Genomic DNA, 17,396 nt, shown 5'->3' with positions numbered 1-17,396 from the left:
TGTGTTCAACACTCCCTAGAGTAGCAGGTAATTTTTTCTGTAATCAGGTCAAATAGAAGCTTTATGTATCTTCATGGCTCTAATAACTCTCACACATAGTAGGTTCTCAGTAGAGCTTGCACAAACGAGAATATCTCTCCGGTCCTCTGGGTTTTCTCTCCATTCTAATTTTGAGGACTTGCTTAGCTTTCCTGTTATTTCAAGGTTGTGTAAGATGGCCCCTCCCTTAGCTGATCTCCTTTAAAGGAGGAGAGACCCTGAGATCCTGGAAGAAGGTAGATCTGGGTTCAAACTGAGCACTGCCACTGACCAGCTTTGTGACCTCGGCCTCTCTGAGTCTCAGTTTCTTCATCTGTCAAATGAGCCAGTTGGATTAGAGGATCTCTGAGGCCCATTCTATTTCTAATGGAGTTGAGACTTATAACTGTGTTTACCAGTTTTTCTGGAATATATCCCTTATCCCACAAACAAACACATCTGGTTAGAAACTTCAGAGATATTCTGAAGCCTTTGGATCCCATTGCTCCTAGAAAATGACAGAATGTTACAGAAGTTCAAAACAAGATTCTCAACACTGGTCACATTAAGAAAAAAAAAAAAAAACCTCACAGGGGATTTTGAGATCTGGCTGTAACACCAGAGATGGGTTTGTTACATTCACGAACAGGGAGAGGAAGGGACAGCTAGAGAAGAGAGCTTTAGAAGTGACCAGAGAGTCCCAGAGTAAAAGTTTTACTCTTAGCCAAATTGATGTGCTCTCTTTCCATTGGCTTGTATTTCTGTTTGCCTTGCTCTGTACAGACAGAGGTCAACTTTCTTCTTTATAAAGTACTGAATATTCAGTTAGCAGCTTTGATGAGTTTCACAGTAACAAAAATCGAAAGTAGTGGCAAGTAACTCTTAGTCAGACCCACCTAGTAAAATTACCTAAGTTGTCATCAAATATTTCCATAGGCGACGTATTTATCATGCCTGGGGGAAGCTAGCTTTCTTTTCTTATCAAATTTACTGTAATTCAAATAAAAAAAATTAAGATGTCTCTGCCTTTACTCCATTCTCTGACCCTGAGAGTCAAGGTAATCGTTTATTTATTTATTTATTTATTTAATTTTTGCCTGTGTTGGGTCTTCGTTGCTGTGCGCGGGCTTTCTCTAGTTGTGGCGAGCGGGGGTGCTACTCTTTGCTGTGGTGCGCGGGCTTCTCGTTGCGGTGGCTTCTTTTGTTGCAGAGCTCGGGCTCTAGGTGAGTGGGCTTCACTAGTTGTGGCACATGGGTTCAGTAGTTGTGATGCACAGGCTTAGTTGCTCCACGGCACGTGGGATCTTTCTGGACCAGGGATTGAGCCTGTGTCCCCTGCACTGGCAGGCAGATTCTCAACCACTGTGCCACCGGGGAAGTCCCTATTTATTTTTTTTTTAAGGTAATCTTTAAAAACATAGATCGGGGGACTTCCCTGGCAGTCCAGTGGTTAAGACTCAGCGCTTCCAGTGCAGGGGCCACGGATGGGTTCAATCCCTGGTCGGGGTATTAAGATCCCACATGCCGTGTGGCCCAAAAAACCCAAAAAACAAAACAAAAAACAAACATAGATTGGATCAGGTCATTCCTGTAAGTAAAATCCTTCTGGGTTTCCTGATGCACTTTGAACAGAGTGCAGTTTAAAGCCTCCCAGGCTTTAGGCTCACTGGGCCTCTGCTTTCCTGTGGAGCCACTCTGCCTTTGCTCCACCTCTTGGCGGCTGCCCTGGCCTTTCACTACCTCTAACACAGAAAACTCATTTCTAATCCTTTTACTGCTTCCAACTGCTCATGCCTCTCTCTCCCTCCCTCTCTCTCTCTCTCTCTCTCTCTCTCTCTCTCTCTTTCTCTCTCGTTTTGTCCTTCTTATCTCTGCCCAAATGCCACCTTCTCAGAGAGGTCTTAAGTAATTGCCTATATCGTCCCCCAATCCAGTTATTCTCCATGACTTTTACCTCATTAGTCTCCTTCATGACGGCTATCAAAATTTTCATTATCCTTTTATTTCTTACTTGAATGCTTGCTTACTTGTTTTATTGTCAGTCCCTGTCACCAAATGTTAAGCTCCACCAGGTCAGGAACCATATCAGTTTCATTCACTAGTGCATCCTCCAGTGCCAAAATGCAGCCCTGCCCATAGCAAATGGACCATAAACACAACTGATTGGATGAACACCCAATGCCATACTGGACGGGAAATCAGAAGACTCAAATCCTGGTCCTATCTTTGGGAGCTGGGTAACCTAAAATTATTTAATTATTGTGAAATTAGGGGACTGTATTAGGACACTTTGATGGACCCTCTCAGCTGTGGAAATAAGTCTTATGATTACTATTGGTAGATTTTGAAATGTTGTTAGTTTAGTAGACTCCAAGGGAGAAGGAAAATCAAATGAGATACAAATAAAATGATACCTATTTCTGGATTTTAAAAAATGAACTCTGATCTCTGATCTAATCAGAGATCAGAAGGTTTTTCAGGCTGTAATAAAAAGATCAAAATAATACTCAAATGCTTAGTCATGAAACATGATCTTTGCTTTACATTTAGGGGAAGTTTGATGCTCTGCTGATAATTGTCAAGAGTCAGAAGGTTTTTCTATTATGTAGGAAAAGCAGGGACAACACACTTCAAAAGCAGGAAATTTATCCAACTATACCAAGGAAACCAGACAGCTGGATGCATCTTCAGTTGAATGTAAAGATATATATATATATATATATATATATAATCTGATTAAAAAACATCATACCAAGTGACAGACCTTGTCTAAGCTTGGGGCAGTGGGTACTGTAATGGAATGGAATTAATCAGCTGACAGGCATCTAGGTGTGTCAGCACTCTATAAAGGTTTTTGAGATTTGGGCTCATATAGCAGTACTATATGCCTAGAGGCATTTACCTTTTTCTCCATTTTCAAAATATTTCAAACCCAAATATGTATTTTAGATTTTATCTTCCTGTACGTATTCCAGTTTAAGAAATTCATCTTGTTAGGTTTATTTAGAATTGGTAATAACGGAAAGGCTTGGCTGGCTAAGGAAATCACCCTGTCTGGTTCTTACGGAGACCCGTTTTACAACCAATGTTTTCCTCAGTTTTTTAAAACCTGTACTCTCCCAGCTGAGATGATGTTTAAGCCTTACTTTCTATAGTTTGTAGTTCACAAGCAATATTTTTTTTTCGAATGTGATGTATTAATGAATATATTCTACTCCAACTACCCTCTTATTTGTTTGGGGCCTCCCTCCCATCAGGAATCAGTGATTTACACAATTGTTCTAATTTTGCAATAAGAGCAGCATAAAATCCATTGTTTGCAACAGACACTCCAAGGTCTCTGGAAACACAAGCCATCATTGTGTTTGTGTTACCCTTGTCTTCAGTGACCTGAGAAATGAACCATCAGTTCTGGGTGAGGGTGCATTAGGGGGAAGGATATGGGGTACGTTTCCTGCTTGATTGTTTCGGTGCACACCAGGCCCAGTGCTGCAGGAAAAAACAGGCTGCTCTTCATGCGACTAGCTGCTGATAGGCCTACGCTCTCCTGAATGTAATTTCAGAGTGGATTACAGAATATTAGAAACTCACAGGACAGGGGGAAGAGAGCGGCTTACCTGCTTTCTCCATCACAGTATTGCTGAACAGAATGACAAGGGTGCTAAGTCTGCAGCAGAGCTAACAAACACTGAATATCTCGGGGATAACAAACTGAGACAGGCCAGAAACAATTATCTATTGAATACACTTATATATCTTCTACAGTGTGGGGTGGTTTTTCCATTTATTAACGCAAACATCCGCTGATATAGTCATATCCGTATGTTGCAGATAAGGAGACAGACACTCATGTGAAGGGGAGAAGGGGAGGAGTGTTCAGAAAGTGCATTTGATGGCAGTGGAGGGTGGGGTGGGGGTGGTTCACGTCCCTGGAGACTAGCTTTTGGGAATCCAGGTTGGAATTTGCCGCTGAAGACTTGCCCTGCCTCCAGTCTCGGAAACGGAGGTAGGATTTTGCAGAGCCTCTTTAGGGGGAAATGGTTAAAAGTAGGAAGGTGCAGGGACTTGGGGGTGAATTTGCTATCCACTTAGCAGCCCCTTTCGAGGGAAGGCATCAAGGAGTATGACCACAGCCATGCTCTGGGGAGTCCGCACCTTCTCTTAGGGACAGGGTGGAGGTCTTGCGCGACTGACTAGGAGGGCGGCCCGGAACTGATAGCTGTGTGCGGGAGGTCAGTGCTTTGTCTTCTCTCCCACCACTGGAGAACAAACGCTGCTAAGGACAGGCGTTGGCGAAGAGCTCTCTTTCCAAACAGGATTCACAGAGAATAGGAGGGCGGGTGGGAGCTTTGAAGGAACCTTCTAATATAGGCCTGGACCCCACTGGTCTCTCAATGAAGATCTGGCGAGCTCGCTTAGCGTCCGCCGGGTCTCGGACCTTCTCGGGAAGCGGGAGGGCGCCAGCGCTCCTCCTGCGTCTCCCCAACCCAGGCTGCATCTTTTTTGTAACTCGAGCTGACCCTAGCGGGCCGGTTGCTATGGTAACGCTGCTCGCTCAGCTCCCCGAGGCTCGGAGGGGGGAGGCGGGCCTTGGCTGACGTCACCCAGACTCGGTTTCGGGGTGCTGCCCCACCCCCAACCCAGTGTTTGCCAGAAAGGAAGCCGTATGGTAGAGGTTTTGTAAGTGAAGGTCCAGGGGGCCGCATTAGTACAGAAGGAAGCGGTCAGGATCTCCCCTAGCGAACCTCCTCCCAACTCAGCTTCCGCCGATTTTAATGGCCCTTCAAAGAAGGTAGACGGGGAGGTTGCAATTTGGAGGATTTGGTCAGGCGGGCCACGCCCTCTCCTCGGGCTCAGATAGGCCACGCCCACCACGGGGGGGGCTAGTTCTAGACCACGCCCCCTGTGAGCGCACAGAAGTAGAAGCGAAATGGAGTAGTGATCCTGGTGAATTGAACCAGCGAAACTAACCCGGCGAAGGCCGTAGGGGGCCGTATTTCACTTGCGTCGTCTGAGGTCGCCCCGCCCCGCCGTTTTCGCGGCGCCCTCTTGGTTTTGTGCCTGCGCGCCGCTCCCGCGAGCTCACAGGTTGGGCGAACACGCACGGAGTCGCCGGGGCGCGCAGAAGGGGAGGGGCAGGCAGCGTCAGGCGCGCGCCCTCCTGGAGCGACGGGAAGGGAGCAGGCGAGTCGGGAGGATCGGGCGGGTAGAGCGGTGCGGCCAGGTTGTTTGGAGGGCCGTGCGTAGGGTCGCTCTGGGCATGAGGGCGCTCATCTCACTGAGCCGCTCGGTTCCAGTAGCCGATCCGGGGCAGCGGGCGGAGAGCACCGGGTCACGCAGCTCTCGGGTAGTCTGTCCGCCAGCCCGTCTGCCCGCGCTTCGCGGGCCCTGCCGGTCAGGGTAAGCGGGCTCCCGCTTATCAGAGAGGAGCGTGAGATGAGAGAGTGTGGGAGGCCATCGGGGGCCTGCGGGAGGAAGGGGAGTGGGAGCGTGCGAGAGGGACAGGGTGTGTGAAAAGAGAAAGAGGTCCGTCGAATAGTAGTCATAATAACCACCACTACCACACGATATTAATATTCTAGTGATATGTGCCAGCACCTTATATGCTTCATTCTGTTACCCCCTACAGCAGCCCTCCGAGGTGTGCACCACCATTAGACGACCCATTTTACAAGAAGGGAAAACTGAGGCACGAGAGAGGTTAAGTAACTTATGCAAAGCCACACAGTTCGTCCGTGTCCTGGCTTCGAACTTAGGTCTCTCTGTCCTTAAGGCATGCAATTTAAATACCTTCGTTTTACAAAAAAAAGGAGTTAGGAGGAGGAGAGGGATGAGGGTGTTTTGAAGAGGGAGAGTGATCCTGAACAGGAAGAGAAGGATGACGAGAGACGGTGTGAGTCAGAGGACCTGACTTTGGAACCTTGCGGGCTTTTCCCTTTCTTGGTTCTTGCGTCCCCGCAACTTTTCCTTGCTATTCGGTGGCTTTATGAACCCGAGCTCTTGGCTCTGGAGGAGCCAGCTCACAGGCCTGGGCCCCATGGGTGGTTTGAAGATCTGGTTGAACTGCGGTTCGGTCGAGGGTGGTGTCGTGGGATACTGTGTTTGGCGGGGATGGAGGACTGCGGCCCCCGCGGCCGTGGATAGAAAGAACCCTCTTGCAAGCGGCTGCCATTTCTTCTGAAGTGCTGCTACTTCCTTTTCCATCATACCCATGCGCGGCAAAGCCTTTGTCCGGTCGTCTAGAATGGGGAAGTGATGTTTATTGTTTCCTTGCACTCTTAGCCTTAAACAAAACACAATCAGAAAAACCAAAACATGCTTTTCTCCAGCAAGGTCTGGCACTCTGGATTGCTTGCAGAGAAAGCTTTCGGTTGCCTTTATCATTTACTTGCTCTTCAGAGCTTTCCTGGGTTAGTAAGCAGCTTTATTTTGGAGAAGTTTACACTATAGATCATTGGGGGGCGAACTGCACAGTTTGTTTTACAGATGAGCGCAGGGCAGAGACCTCAGTAACTCCTGGGTGACCTTCTTATACGGTGTAGTACTGGGAAACAGCAGGTATCAGGGCTTGTATTTTGCTTTCATGTAGAGTAGCTCATGTGGCAGTCAAGTTTTCAAGTCAGCCTGCAAGGCAAGCAGTGCATGCAACCAAAATTATCCTTAACAATTCCTTAGGAAGGTGTGGAGTGGGAGGTGGCCATAGTGTTTCTCAGTAAATCCAGCACAGTCATTTTTCCTTCTGTTTTGAAACTTGTTACTATTTCTTTGGTTGTAACCCAGGTAGAGTAATTAGGTTTACCTTTAGGGGCCATGTTGCACAAATAAACATAAGTGAATGGCATAGAGTCATTCTGCACTGTGAGGTGCACTGTGCAGTGCTGGCTCTGAGAGGCTTAGAAGGAGGAAGACTAATAACCAAGGGGAATGGTATGTTTGTGATCCCCATTTTAGGCTCATACTGGAGCATGTGCTCACTGAGTGGAAAGTGGCAGGCAGAATTGCTAGTATTATTTTATTATTATTTCTTTTTTGGCTAGCATATCCAGTAATTTATGCTAAGTTAAATGTGTGCAATGTGATTCCTTTTCATTGTTTGTGTGGCACTACATTTGGGGCTTGCAAGTTTTCCTAGGTAAGGGTTTGGTGGAAGAATATCTTAAATGTTTTGCCACTGGTCTGGTTTTGACTTCCTTGTTTGTCAAATATGTATACAATGGTTAGCTTTTAAAAATAATCCAAAAAAAATTTTAAATTATAGTTGATGTACAGTGTTATATAAGTTACAGATGTACAACATAGTGATTCACAATTTTTAAACGTTATACTCTATTTACAGTTACTATAAAATATTGGCTATATTCCCTGTGTTGCACAGTATATCCTTGTAGCTTATTTTTTACATAATGGTTTGTACCTCTTAATCCCCAACCCCTATATTGTAAAAAATAATTTTCTTGGAAATGGAAGCCATGGACACTACCTTTTAAAATTGTCTCTGCATTTCAGTTTTCTTATCTGTAAAATGTAGAGAAAGATAGTACTGTACAAAGTTATTGAGAGTTTTCTTCACTGTTATTTTGAAGTAAACCCCACATTTCATATTGTATCACTTATAACTCTTTTTCATTATCTATAAAAGGTAAGACTCTTTTTTTAAAAAAAACCATAACCACAGTATAACACCAGAAAGAAAAAAAAAGCAAAATAAACAAAACCCTGCTTGTCTCAAAAATGTTATAATTTTTTTTTCCTATCACTTGTTTAGAGCAGGGTTTAATTTAGGTCTGTATGTTTTGATTGACTGATAGATCTCCTGAGAGTCTTTTACTTTTATTTCTTGTAATTTATTTGTTGAAGAAGCTGGGTTCTCTAGTTTTGTATAGAAGTTTCTGGATTTTGCTGATTGCATTTCTCTGGTGTCATTTAATATGTTTCTCTGTCTGTATTTTCTGTACTTTGGTAGTTAAATCTAGAGGCTTGGTCAGATTCAAGTTAGATTTTTTTTTGGTCAAGACTGTTTCATAGTGGTGATGTGTTGTTTTGAGGCACATAATACCGGGTGGTCTCTTTTTGTGATGATTACAGCTCTAGTGATTATTTTAACAACTTTATTGAGATATAGTTTACATACTATAAAACTCACCGATTTTCATGTAAAACTCAGTGATTTTTAGTAAATTTACTGAGTTGTGCAATAATCATTTAAATGGAGTTTGGGAACATTTCTGGTCACCTCATGAGGTATGATACCTCATTCCCATTTATATAACTCTCAGTCCCATCCCACCATGTAGTCTTTTCTGCCTTTATAGAGTTGCCTTTTCTGGAAATTCCGTATAAATGCCATTATGATTATTGCCCAGATCTCTAAGTTCATTAGGGGTTACAAAACGGTGATAGTCTGTCATTCCTTATTTATTTTTATTTATACAACTTTTATAAAGAGAAACTTTCCTTCAACTATTTGGTTACTTGGGGTTACAGTTTATATAGGAAAGACAAGATACATATTTTTAAAAATAAGTCCATTCATTAGCATTCTCCAATGGTGGCCAAGTAAATTTATTTTCTTAGTTCATTATGAACTCCTGGATTTAAATCTGTATCTGAAAAGTGATGCATCGTAGTAATTATCCATAATGATGTTCATATCATATTTTATTTGACGAGAGGGAGCCTCTTCATATTGTTTCCTGAGTTCTTCTGATAAAACCTTAAGAGCTTCTTAGCTGGGGAGCCTTGTTCTAAGGGTTGAATGTAAATATCTAATTGCCCTCTTTTTAAGTCTGCTCTTTGCTGCTTGGAGGCCAGAGACATTTTTGCTTGAGTCCCTTTAGTTGCTTTTGCTTTTATGGAGATGTTTCAATTAGTGATACCCACTTCCCCTAAAGTAGTTTATGGTTGTGTTTAAAGTGACACCAAAAAGGGAGTGCATTGTTTCAGTTAGGGAAATAAGGAAGCGAAGTGGTACTGATTTAACATTAATGGGCATAGAAATGGTTTTATGCCCTTTTGCAGGGGAAAACCTTAAGCATGGTTTAGAATCTAAAGTTCTGAGCCCCAACATTTTCTTTTTTGTCTTTTTGGCCTTGCTGCGTGTCTTGTGGGATCTTAGTTCCTCGACCAGGGATTGAACCTGTGGCCCCCTGCAGTGAGAGAGCTGAGTTCTAACCACTGGGCAGCCAGGGAATTCCCCCAACATTTTCTTAATTATGGTCAGATAGGGGAATTTACTACACACTCAGTCTGAACTTCTGCCATTTTCTGATGTTCTTGATTTCTTCATCTGCATGCCTTTCATTCATGCCCATTGTGTATAGAACAAAAATGAGAAGAAATGGATTCTGCCTTTAAGAAGTGTTCACCCATATTTGTTAGGAAGCTACCACAGTCTACTTAAGTTTCAGAGTAATTACAGTAAGTCTACTATAATTTCAGAGAAGCATCTGTAAAAACGTAGAGTAACTTGAATAAATGAAATCTTCAAGGGTTGGTGACAAACCAATAGATTGTTTTCTCAGAAGTGTCTCAGAGAAATGATGCCACTTGAGAATGGCAATTTTGTTTTGATCCAGATTCTTATTGTTGTATCTGCTTATCTTGAAAGTAGAAAGCAAAGGTTCGTTTTACTCTTTCTAGGAATTGTTCCTTAAATATATGCGCTGGAGCCCACTCTTACATTGTGTTGAGGATCTGTGCGTGGGCTTGCGTTTTAAGGAAATCCACTTATGATAAGCTCCGTTTTGTCTTTTTATAACTAAGCGTATCATTGCTATAATAACAGCATTACTCTGAGGCTGAACCATGTTGAGTTTTATCGTGTAGAATACTGTTGCCTCCCCAGTTTCCTCCCAGAATATACACTGTAAATCATTCTGCTTCTGGTTGAATTATCTATACCTGCTGTCTTCTCTATTTTTATTGTTGAATTGATACTTAGTTTCTTTATAATATTGTATGTTGAAAAGTAGACATTAATAAATTCTGATTTTCATTGTGGTTGTTCAACTTGGGATTGGTTTTTACAACTTACATCTCTCACTTCATGATCTATTTGCCTCTAGTTGTATTTGACTTTTGGATTGTCGGGAAAAAGAATTTCCTTTTTTGGGGGAGTGGAGGGGCAAGTCCCACGTCCGTATTCATCGTATGGTGTTAGGACTTCAGTGTGAGAGTTCAGGTCCACATTCTTTCAGGCTTTTGGAGATCCCAGTACATTTAAACTGGCTAAAGTGATTCCTTTAGAAATGTTTCCATGATTTGGTCCCTGTGCAAAGTGATGTGAAAGTCATGGTAAGGGCATATTTGTGTCAACAGGGGACTATTTTAGTCTTTAGGTAGTCTGGAGAGGGCTCAAAAACTGGTTTAGGGCAATGGTTTCATTTCTGTGCTAAAGGGTAGCTTGGGCAAAAGTTTCTTCATGTTTCTTAAGTAATTTTATTTTCTTCAGGTTAAAGAACTGAGGGAGGGAGAGTGAGTGTGTGTGTGTGTGTGTGTGTGTTTGTGTCTGTTTTGACAAAGGCAGGTTCCCTCATCATATAAAATGGAGAATAAATATAATAGTCCTAATGTTTTAACTTAAGCTGATGAAGTGATGGTAAAATACTGTTTTGATATCTTTGTTAATGTCTTAATGCCAGTATGTAAATTAATGTGATTTCAAAATGTGTTTTTGAATGTAGATCAGATCAACCATTGACATAGTCCCCTCTAACATAGTCAGCTGAAAGCGACTTCAAGTTTCTTCAGGATGCCTGCGGCACTTGTGGAGAACAGCCAGGTCATCTGTGAAGTCTGGGCCAGCAATCTAGAAGAAGAGATGAGGAAGATCCGAGAAATCGTGCTCAGTTACAGTTATATTGCCATGGTAAAGAGCTCTACTCTGTTTGACTCACCTTCTGGTATGGACTTAGGGAATATTTAATGGGAGATTTTTGAAAGAAATGATTATACTAAAGCCATGGTAAATTAAACATGATGGAAGGTTATATTGCTTTTATGAAACATCAAGGTAGCCTGTGTGTCTGAAAAGGATGTAACCTCTAGTATCTAGTGTTTATGATGTTACTTTTGTCTGCAAGTCTTTAAGCAGAAGTTGTCTCAGTGCATAGGGCACATCTGCTCCACAGGTATGGTGAATTTGACTGGCAGCGTTAAAGCAGTTTTTAAAAAGTAGTTGCCAACATTTAAAAATCAAGAGACCTTACTTAAACTCCAGATTTCTGGTGTCTCTGGAAGAAATGGACAGATCTGGCATTATAGGGTCTACATTCCTGCCTGACGCTGAGTGGCTGGAGGGAGGCACGTATCATAGTGATATCAAGAGCCTCTTTTAGGGGTGGCATGTACCCTTTAGTTTGCTCCAGTCCCCATTACTTATAACCATTTTAATACCCTGCACACTTTACTCTGTTACGTTAGCTGCCTGGAGTTTGCAACTCCTGCTGTGGAGGGTGTAGAATTATGTCTTTAGCCTGGTATTCAGAACTCTCTTTGATCTTGTTCCAGGCTTTTTACTTTAAGCCAAACGTGGCTATTACTTTTGTTGAATGGCTGTTTCACTTTCCTGTATTTGCATTTTTATTTATATAGTGTTTTGTTCTCAACCTAGACTGTTCCTAATTAACTGTATATGAACCTAGAATGTTCTCTTTTTTTTGGCGGGGTGGGGGGCGTGCTGCGTGGCTTGTGGGATCTTAGTTCCCCAACCAGGGATCGAACCATTGGACCGCCAGGGAATTCCCGAACCTAGAATGTTCTTAATAGACCTAGAGTTAGTCAACTACTTCTATTCACATCCTGCTTAGGATCTCCAAGTTGTTGTGTAAAGCTTCATGTTTCTAGTGCTCCTTCTGTATACATCAATGAAATCAGTATTTTAAGGTGAATTTTTGTGCCTGAGCTTGGGGCTTCTCACGTAACTTTTATAAATTGAGGTAAAATTTTTATTTATGAATGGTCAAGTCAGCATTCAGTGTTTTTTGTTTTTTTTTTTCCAGCATTCAGTGTTTTGTGAAACCTTACAATGACAGATTTTTTCCTTTTCTAGGACACAGAATTTCCAGGTGTTGTGGTGCGACCCATTGGTGAATTTCGTAGTTCCATAGATTACCAGTATCAGCTTTTACGGTGCAATGTTGACCTTTTAAAAATTATCCAGCTGGGCCTTACATTCACGAATGAGAAGGGAGAATATCCTTCTGGAATCAACACTTGGCAGTTCAACTTCAAATTCAACCTTACGTAAGTGTCTGAGACACTTCTCAATGTTATTCTTAGATTTGCTACATTTGTACAGACTGATTTCTAACTGATTTTATTAATTTTAAGTTTTGTTTTCACCAAACCCAAGTAGGGGGTTGGAGAGAGTAGTCAAGCAGAAGGTGGAGTAAAGAATCTCAAAAAGTAAAGTCCCTCTTAAAGAACTCTTACAAGTCGACAATAAAAAGACAGCCTAATTAAAAATGGGCACAAGGGGGCTTCCCTGGTGGTGCAGTGGTTGAAAGTCCGCCTGCCGATGCAGGGGACGCGGGTTCGTGACCTGGTTCAGGAAGATCCCACATGCCGCGGAGCGGCTGGGCCCGTGAGCCATGGCCGCTGAGCCTGCACGTCCGGAGCCTGTGCTCCGCAACGGGAGAGGCCACAACAGTGAGAGGCCTACGTACTGCAAAAAAAAAAAAAAAATGGGCACAAGGACTTTCCTGGTGGCACAGTGGTTAAGAATCTGCCTGCCAATGCAGGGAACACGGGCTTCAGCCCTGGTCCGGGAAGATTTCCTGTGCCATGGAGCAACTAAGCCCGTGCGCCACAACTACTGAGCCTGTGCCCTAGAGCCTGCGAGCCACAGCTACTGAGCCTGCAAGCCACAACTACTGAAGCTCGCCTGCCTAGAGCCTGTGCTCCGCAATGAGAAGCCACTGCAGTGAGAAGCCTGCACACTGCTACGAAGAGTACCCCCTGCTTGCCGCAAACAGAGAAAAGCCCGTGTGTAGCAACGAAGACCCAACACAGCCATAAATAAATAAATAAATAAATAAATAAAATGGGCACAAGATCTGAATAGACATTTCTCCAAAGAAAATTTAGAAATGGCTAGTAAGCTTATGAAAAGATGGTCACCACCATTAGTCATTAGGGAAATGCAAACCAAAACCATGAGATACTACTTCATACCCACTAGGTGGCTGTGATCAAAAAGACATAATAACAAATGTTGGTGAGGGTGTGGAGAAATTAGAACTCTCATACATTGCTATTGGGAATATAAAATGATGCAACCTCTTTGGAAAACAGGCAGTTTCTCAAAAGGTTAAAAATAGAGTTACCGTATGACCCAGCAATTCCACCCAAGAGAAATGAAGACATACACCCGTGTAAAAACTTGTATGTGAGTGTTCATAGCAGCATTATTCATAAAGGCCCCAAATTGGAAACTGTCCAAATGTCTGTGATCTGAGGAATGGCTCTATGTGGTATATCCATGCCATGGAATGTTACTGCACAGTACAGAGAGATAAAGTACTGACATATGCTATACATGGATGAGTTTTGAAAACATTATGCTAAGGGAAAGAAGCCAGACACAAAAGATCACATTCTTAACCACTGCACCACCAGGGAAGTCCTGCTTTTCATTAAATAATGAGAAAATATGGATCTTTCATAATTAAGATACTTATTTTGTGGGGCAAAAATCCCATTTTTCTTTCTGTCACAAGTAAGATTACTTTGTGTGTTTGCTAGAATACTGGAAGGAATGAATTGATTTATTCTTAAATTATGAAAGTATTTCAAGAATACTTACTCTAGGGACTTCCCTGGTGGCACAGAGGTTGAGAATCCAGCTTGCCAACGCAGGGGACATGGGTTTGAGCCCTGGTGCAGGAAGATCCCACATGCTGCGGAGCAACTAAGCCCGTGCGCCACAACTACTGAGCCTGTGCTCTAGAGCCTGCGAGCCACAACTGCAGAGCCCGCCTGCTGCAACTACTGAAGCCCCCGTGCCTAGAACCCGTGCTCCACAACGAGAAGCCACTGCAATAAGCCCACGCACCACGACGAAGAGTATCCCCCATTCGCCACAACTAGAGAAAGCCTGCATGCAGCAGTGAAGACCCAACATAGCCAAAAATAAATAAATAAAATATTAAAAAATTAATTAAAAAAAAAAGAATACTTATTCTATAATTTATAAGGTGATGGTAATATTGTTGCCCACTACTTCTGTTACCTTACCAGCAGCTAAGAAGTAAACACCTTCTCTTTTTAGAGAGGACATGTACTCCCAGGATTCCATAGATCTCCTTGCTAACTCAGGACTGCAGTTTCAGAAGCATGAAGAGGAAGGGATTGACACTTTGCACTTTGCAGAGCTGCTTATGACATCAGGGGTGGTTCTCTGTGACAATGTCAAATGGCTTTCATTTCACAGGTCAGTCTCAAGAGAGTGTTTCTCTCTTCCTTTGGAAGCAAGAATTGAATTCTTATGAATTCTTATGTCTTGGCGCTCTTTTGTTGCTCACTAGCAGTTATAAAGTTGAAATGGTAACAGTTGCTCACATGTCAGTTTTTTAGAAAACACTTTGGAGCGCATACTGGTTTCTTTCACACAGTACTAGGCTGTATCATGTGGCTGCAGTGGGCATATGTCGAGTGGAAAGATGGAGGGTGGGAAGGATGGAAGTACTTGGTCATCTTTTTCTTGTCATTTAAATGGCTGGCCTGGAGTTTCCTGGTACTCAAAAGCCAAATTCCCCTTAGGAGAAGTTATTTTACCTTTCAATACCTTTTCTTTTCTTTTGGTCGCCCTGCCTGGCTTGTGGGATCTCAGTCCCCAAACAGGGATTCAGCGTGGGCCACAGCAGTGAAAGTGCCAAATCCTAACCACTAGCCCACCAGGGGACTCCATACCTTTCAGTACTTTTGAATTTTTGATGAATAAAACCCACATTTATAAACCCTTGGGTTCTCTTATATATCTCCCATATTAATCTGTTATGTGGTCATTTAGTGGAAAGTGCAGAGGACAGGATAAACTACTTTGGAAAACTGAAAGTTCCTAACATGAGGTAGCATCGTAAGTTCTGAGAAATAAAGCAGTTGAATGCTGGGGCCTGTTAACTCCTGCTCTTTCACCTTACTGCCTCATTCTCTCCTCGTAGTGGCTATGATTTTGGCTACATGGTTAAGTTACTTACGGATTCTCGTTTGCCAGAAGAGGAACATGAATTCTTTCACATTCTGAACCTTTTCTTCCCATCCATTTATGATGTGAAATACCTGATGAAAAGTTGCAAAAATCTTAAGGTACACAATATTTTTCTTAATAGTAGTAACGACAACAAGACAAAAACGCAGACTTGTCATTTTGCTTTATTGCAGTTTGTTCAGCATGTGTCCTTGAATACCTGCTAGGTGCCAGCATGGTGCTAGACAGGGTATATATAGAGTTGATTGGCAGAGGGATTTGTGTGGTAACTGTCTTTAACCTGGGCATGAAGGGAGCCTTCTGCTACTGTCACCCTAAGGCAGGCATTCTTCACTTAGGGCCCACGAACCTAGTGAAACAGTTGGAGACATGAGGTATATGTATGATTTGCTAGGAATGAGGTCTACAGTGTACCAGACTCAGAGGGGTTCTTAGCTCTAAACAATTTAAGAACTCCCTCCTCTAATAAATTGTTGATATAAGAGGTTTGCCATCTAGAATTGGATTGGCATTTACTATTTCCCCAACCTTGTTTTACAGCAGTGAGGACTTTCAGGGGCGGAGGTCTGACAAAACTAACGATACAGAAAAGAATGAAAGGAGTGAAAAGTGGAATATAACACAGTGTATCATTTGGAGGGCTAAAAAGGGGATACTGCTGGGGAAGACCTGTTAAGTAAACGGCCTGTTCCTACTTCCTGTCACCACAAGAAGTAAACTCAAGAATAGACATAGTTGACTCCAGTAGAGAAGTCGGGTCTGTAATATATTTGTTTTCCTTACATCTCCAGGGAGGTCTTCAGGAAGTTGCTGATCAGTTGGATTTGCAGAGAATTGGAAGGCAGCACCAGGCAGGCTCAGACTCACTGCTAACGGGAATGGCATTCTTCAGGATGAAAGAGGTAAGGCAAAGGTTTTTTGGGCTGAGGTTTGTTGAAAATTTATAGTTTCTCTTGGAAGTTGGTGATCACCTTGAAAGCAGTGGGTTTTTTTTTTTTTTTTGGTTTGTTTGTTATGCGTGTGTTCAGTATATTAGATGTGCTTTGGGAGGCAAAGAAGCATTCTGAAATGGAGGTCACTCGGAAGTGTACTTGGTGTTCCTAGCACCTCTCATCCTTGCAATTATTTGCTTTTCTTCTGATTTCTAAAATATGAACACATTTGTGAACCCACCCACTTATTTTATGCTAAGTTCTATTAATTATCAAATGTCCCACAGCTAACATCATATTCAGTGGTGAAAAGCTGAAAGCTTTTTCTCTAAGATCAGGAACAAGACAAGGATGCCCACGCTCTCCACTTTTATTCAACATGTTATTGGAAGTCCTAGCTGGAGCAGTTAGGCAAGAAAAAGAAATACAAGGCATCCAAATCAGAAAGGAGGAAAACTGTCACTGTTTGCAGATGACATATATAGAAAACCCTAAAGACTCCACCAAAAAACTGTTAGAGCTAATAAACGAATCCAGTAAAATTGCAGGATAAAAGGTTAATATAAAAAATATGTTGTTTCTATACACTAATAGTGAACTATCAGAAAGAGAAATTATGAAACAATCCCATTTACAATTGCATCAAAAAGAATAAAATAACCTTGGAATAAATTTTACCAAGGAGGTGAAAGACCTGTATACTGAAAACTCTAAGACATTGATGAAAGAAATTGAAGAAGACACAAATAAATGGAAAGATATTCTGGGCTCATGGATTGGAAGAATTAATATTGTCAAAATGTCCATACTACCCAAAGTAGCCTACAGATTGAATGTAATCCTGATCAAAATTCCAGTGGCATTTTTCACAGGAATAGAAAAGATAATCCTCAAATTTGTATGGAACCACAAAAGACTCCAAATAGCCGAAGCACTCTTGAGGAAGAAGAACAAAGCTGGCAGCGTCATGCTCCCAATTTTGCCCTCTGAGGCACCTTTGGCAATGTCTGGAGACATTTTCGGCTGTCATAACCTGTGGGAGCTGGGTTGTGTGCTACTAGCCAGGGATGCTGCTGAACATCCTACAGTGCTACAATACACTGGACAACCTTCCTCGATGCCCCGCAGAGAGTTATCCTGCCTAGTAGTGCCCAAAAGGGTGAGATACCTTGCTGTGTATGTGCTTCCTGTCCATTTTCTCACTCGTAACAACCTATTATTATATTACCCATTTTATG

At 42.5% G+C, this 17,396-nt stretch overlaps 1 protein-coding gene across 12 annotated transcripts in view; it reads left to right on the top strand.

The window, feature by feature from the left end:
- The window catches only part of CNOT8 (CCR4-NOT transcription complex subunit 8), a 49,893-nt gene that overhangs the window by 15,837 nt on the left and 16,660 nt on the right, over window positions 1–17,396 (top strand). For 5 of the 12 annotated variants that reach the window (XM_027081461.1, XM_027081460.1, XM_027081462.1 and 2 more), the window contains exons 1-6: window positions 5,288–5,418; window positions 10,701–10,885; window positions 12,068–12,261; window positions 14,288–14,449; window positions 15,180–15,324; window positions 16,018–16,128. In XM_027081461.1, coding sequence (XP_026937262.1) covers window positions 10,769–10,885; window positions 12,068–12,261; window positions 14,288–14,449; window positions 15,180–15,324; window positions 16,018–16,128 — 729 coding nt within the window. In that variant the 5' untranslated portion in view covers window positions 5,288–5,418; window positions 10,701–10,768. Of the gene's footprint in view, window positions 1–5,003; window positions 5,107–5,247; window positions 5,419–10,700; window positions 10,886–12,067; window positions 12,262–14,287; window positions 14,450–15,179; window positions 15,325–16,017; window positions 16,129–16,752; window positions 16,801–17,030; window positions 17,318–17,396 lie in introns of those variants that run through there. The other 7 variants (XM_027081456.1, XM_027081455.1, XR_003427693.1 and 4 more) reach the window with 6 other exon arrangements.

The sequence above is a fragment of the Aethalodelphis obliquidens genome, unplaced genomic scaffold (assembly GCF_003676395.1).
Source record: "Aethalodelphis obliquidens isolate GAN/ISIS:26980383/991018 unplaced genomic scaffold, ASM367639v1 scaffold45, whole genome shotgun sequence".
Classification (NCBI taxonomy): Eukaryota; Metazoa; Chordata; class Mammalia; order Artiodactyla; family Delphinidae; genus Aethalodelphis; species Aethalodelphis obliquidens.
Note: the sequence above shows the minus strand (reverse complement) of the source record. Positions and strands in the feature narration are given on the sequence as shown.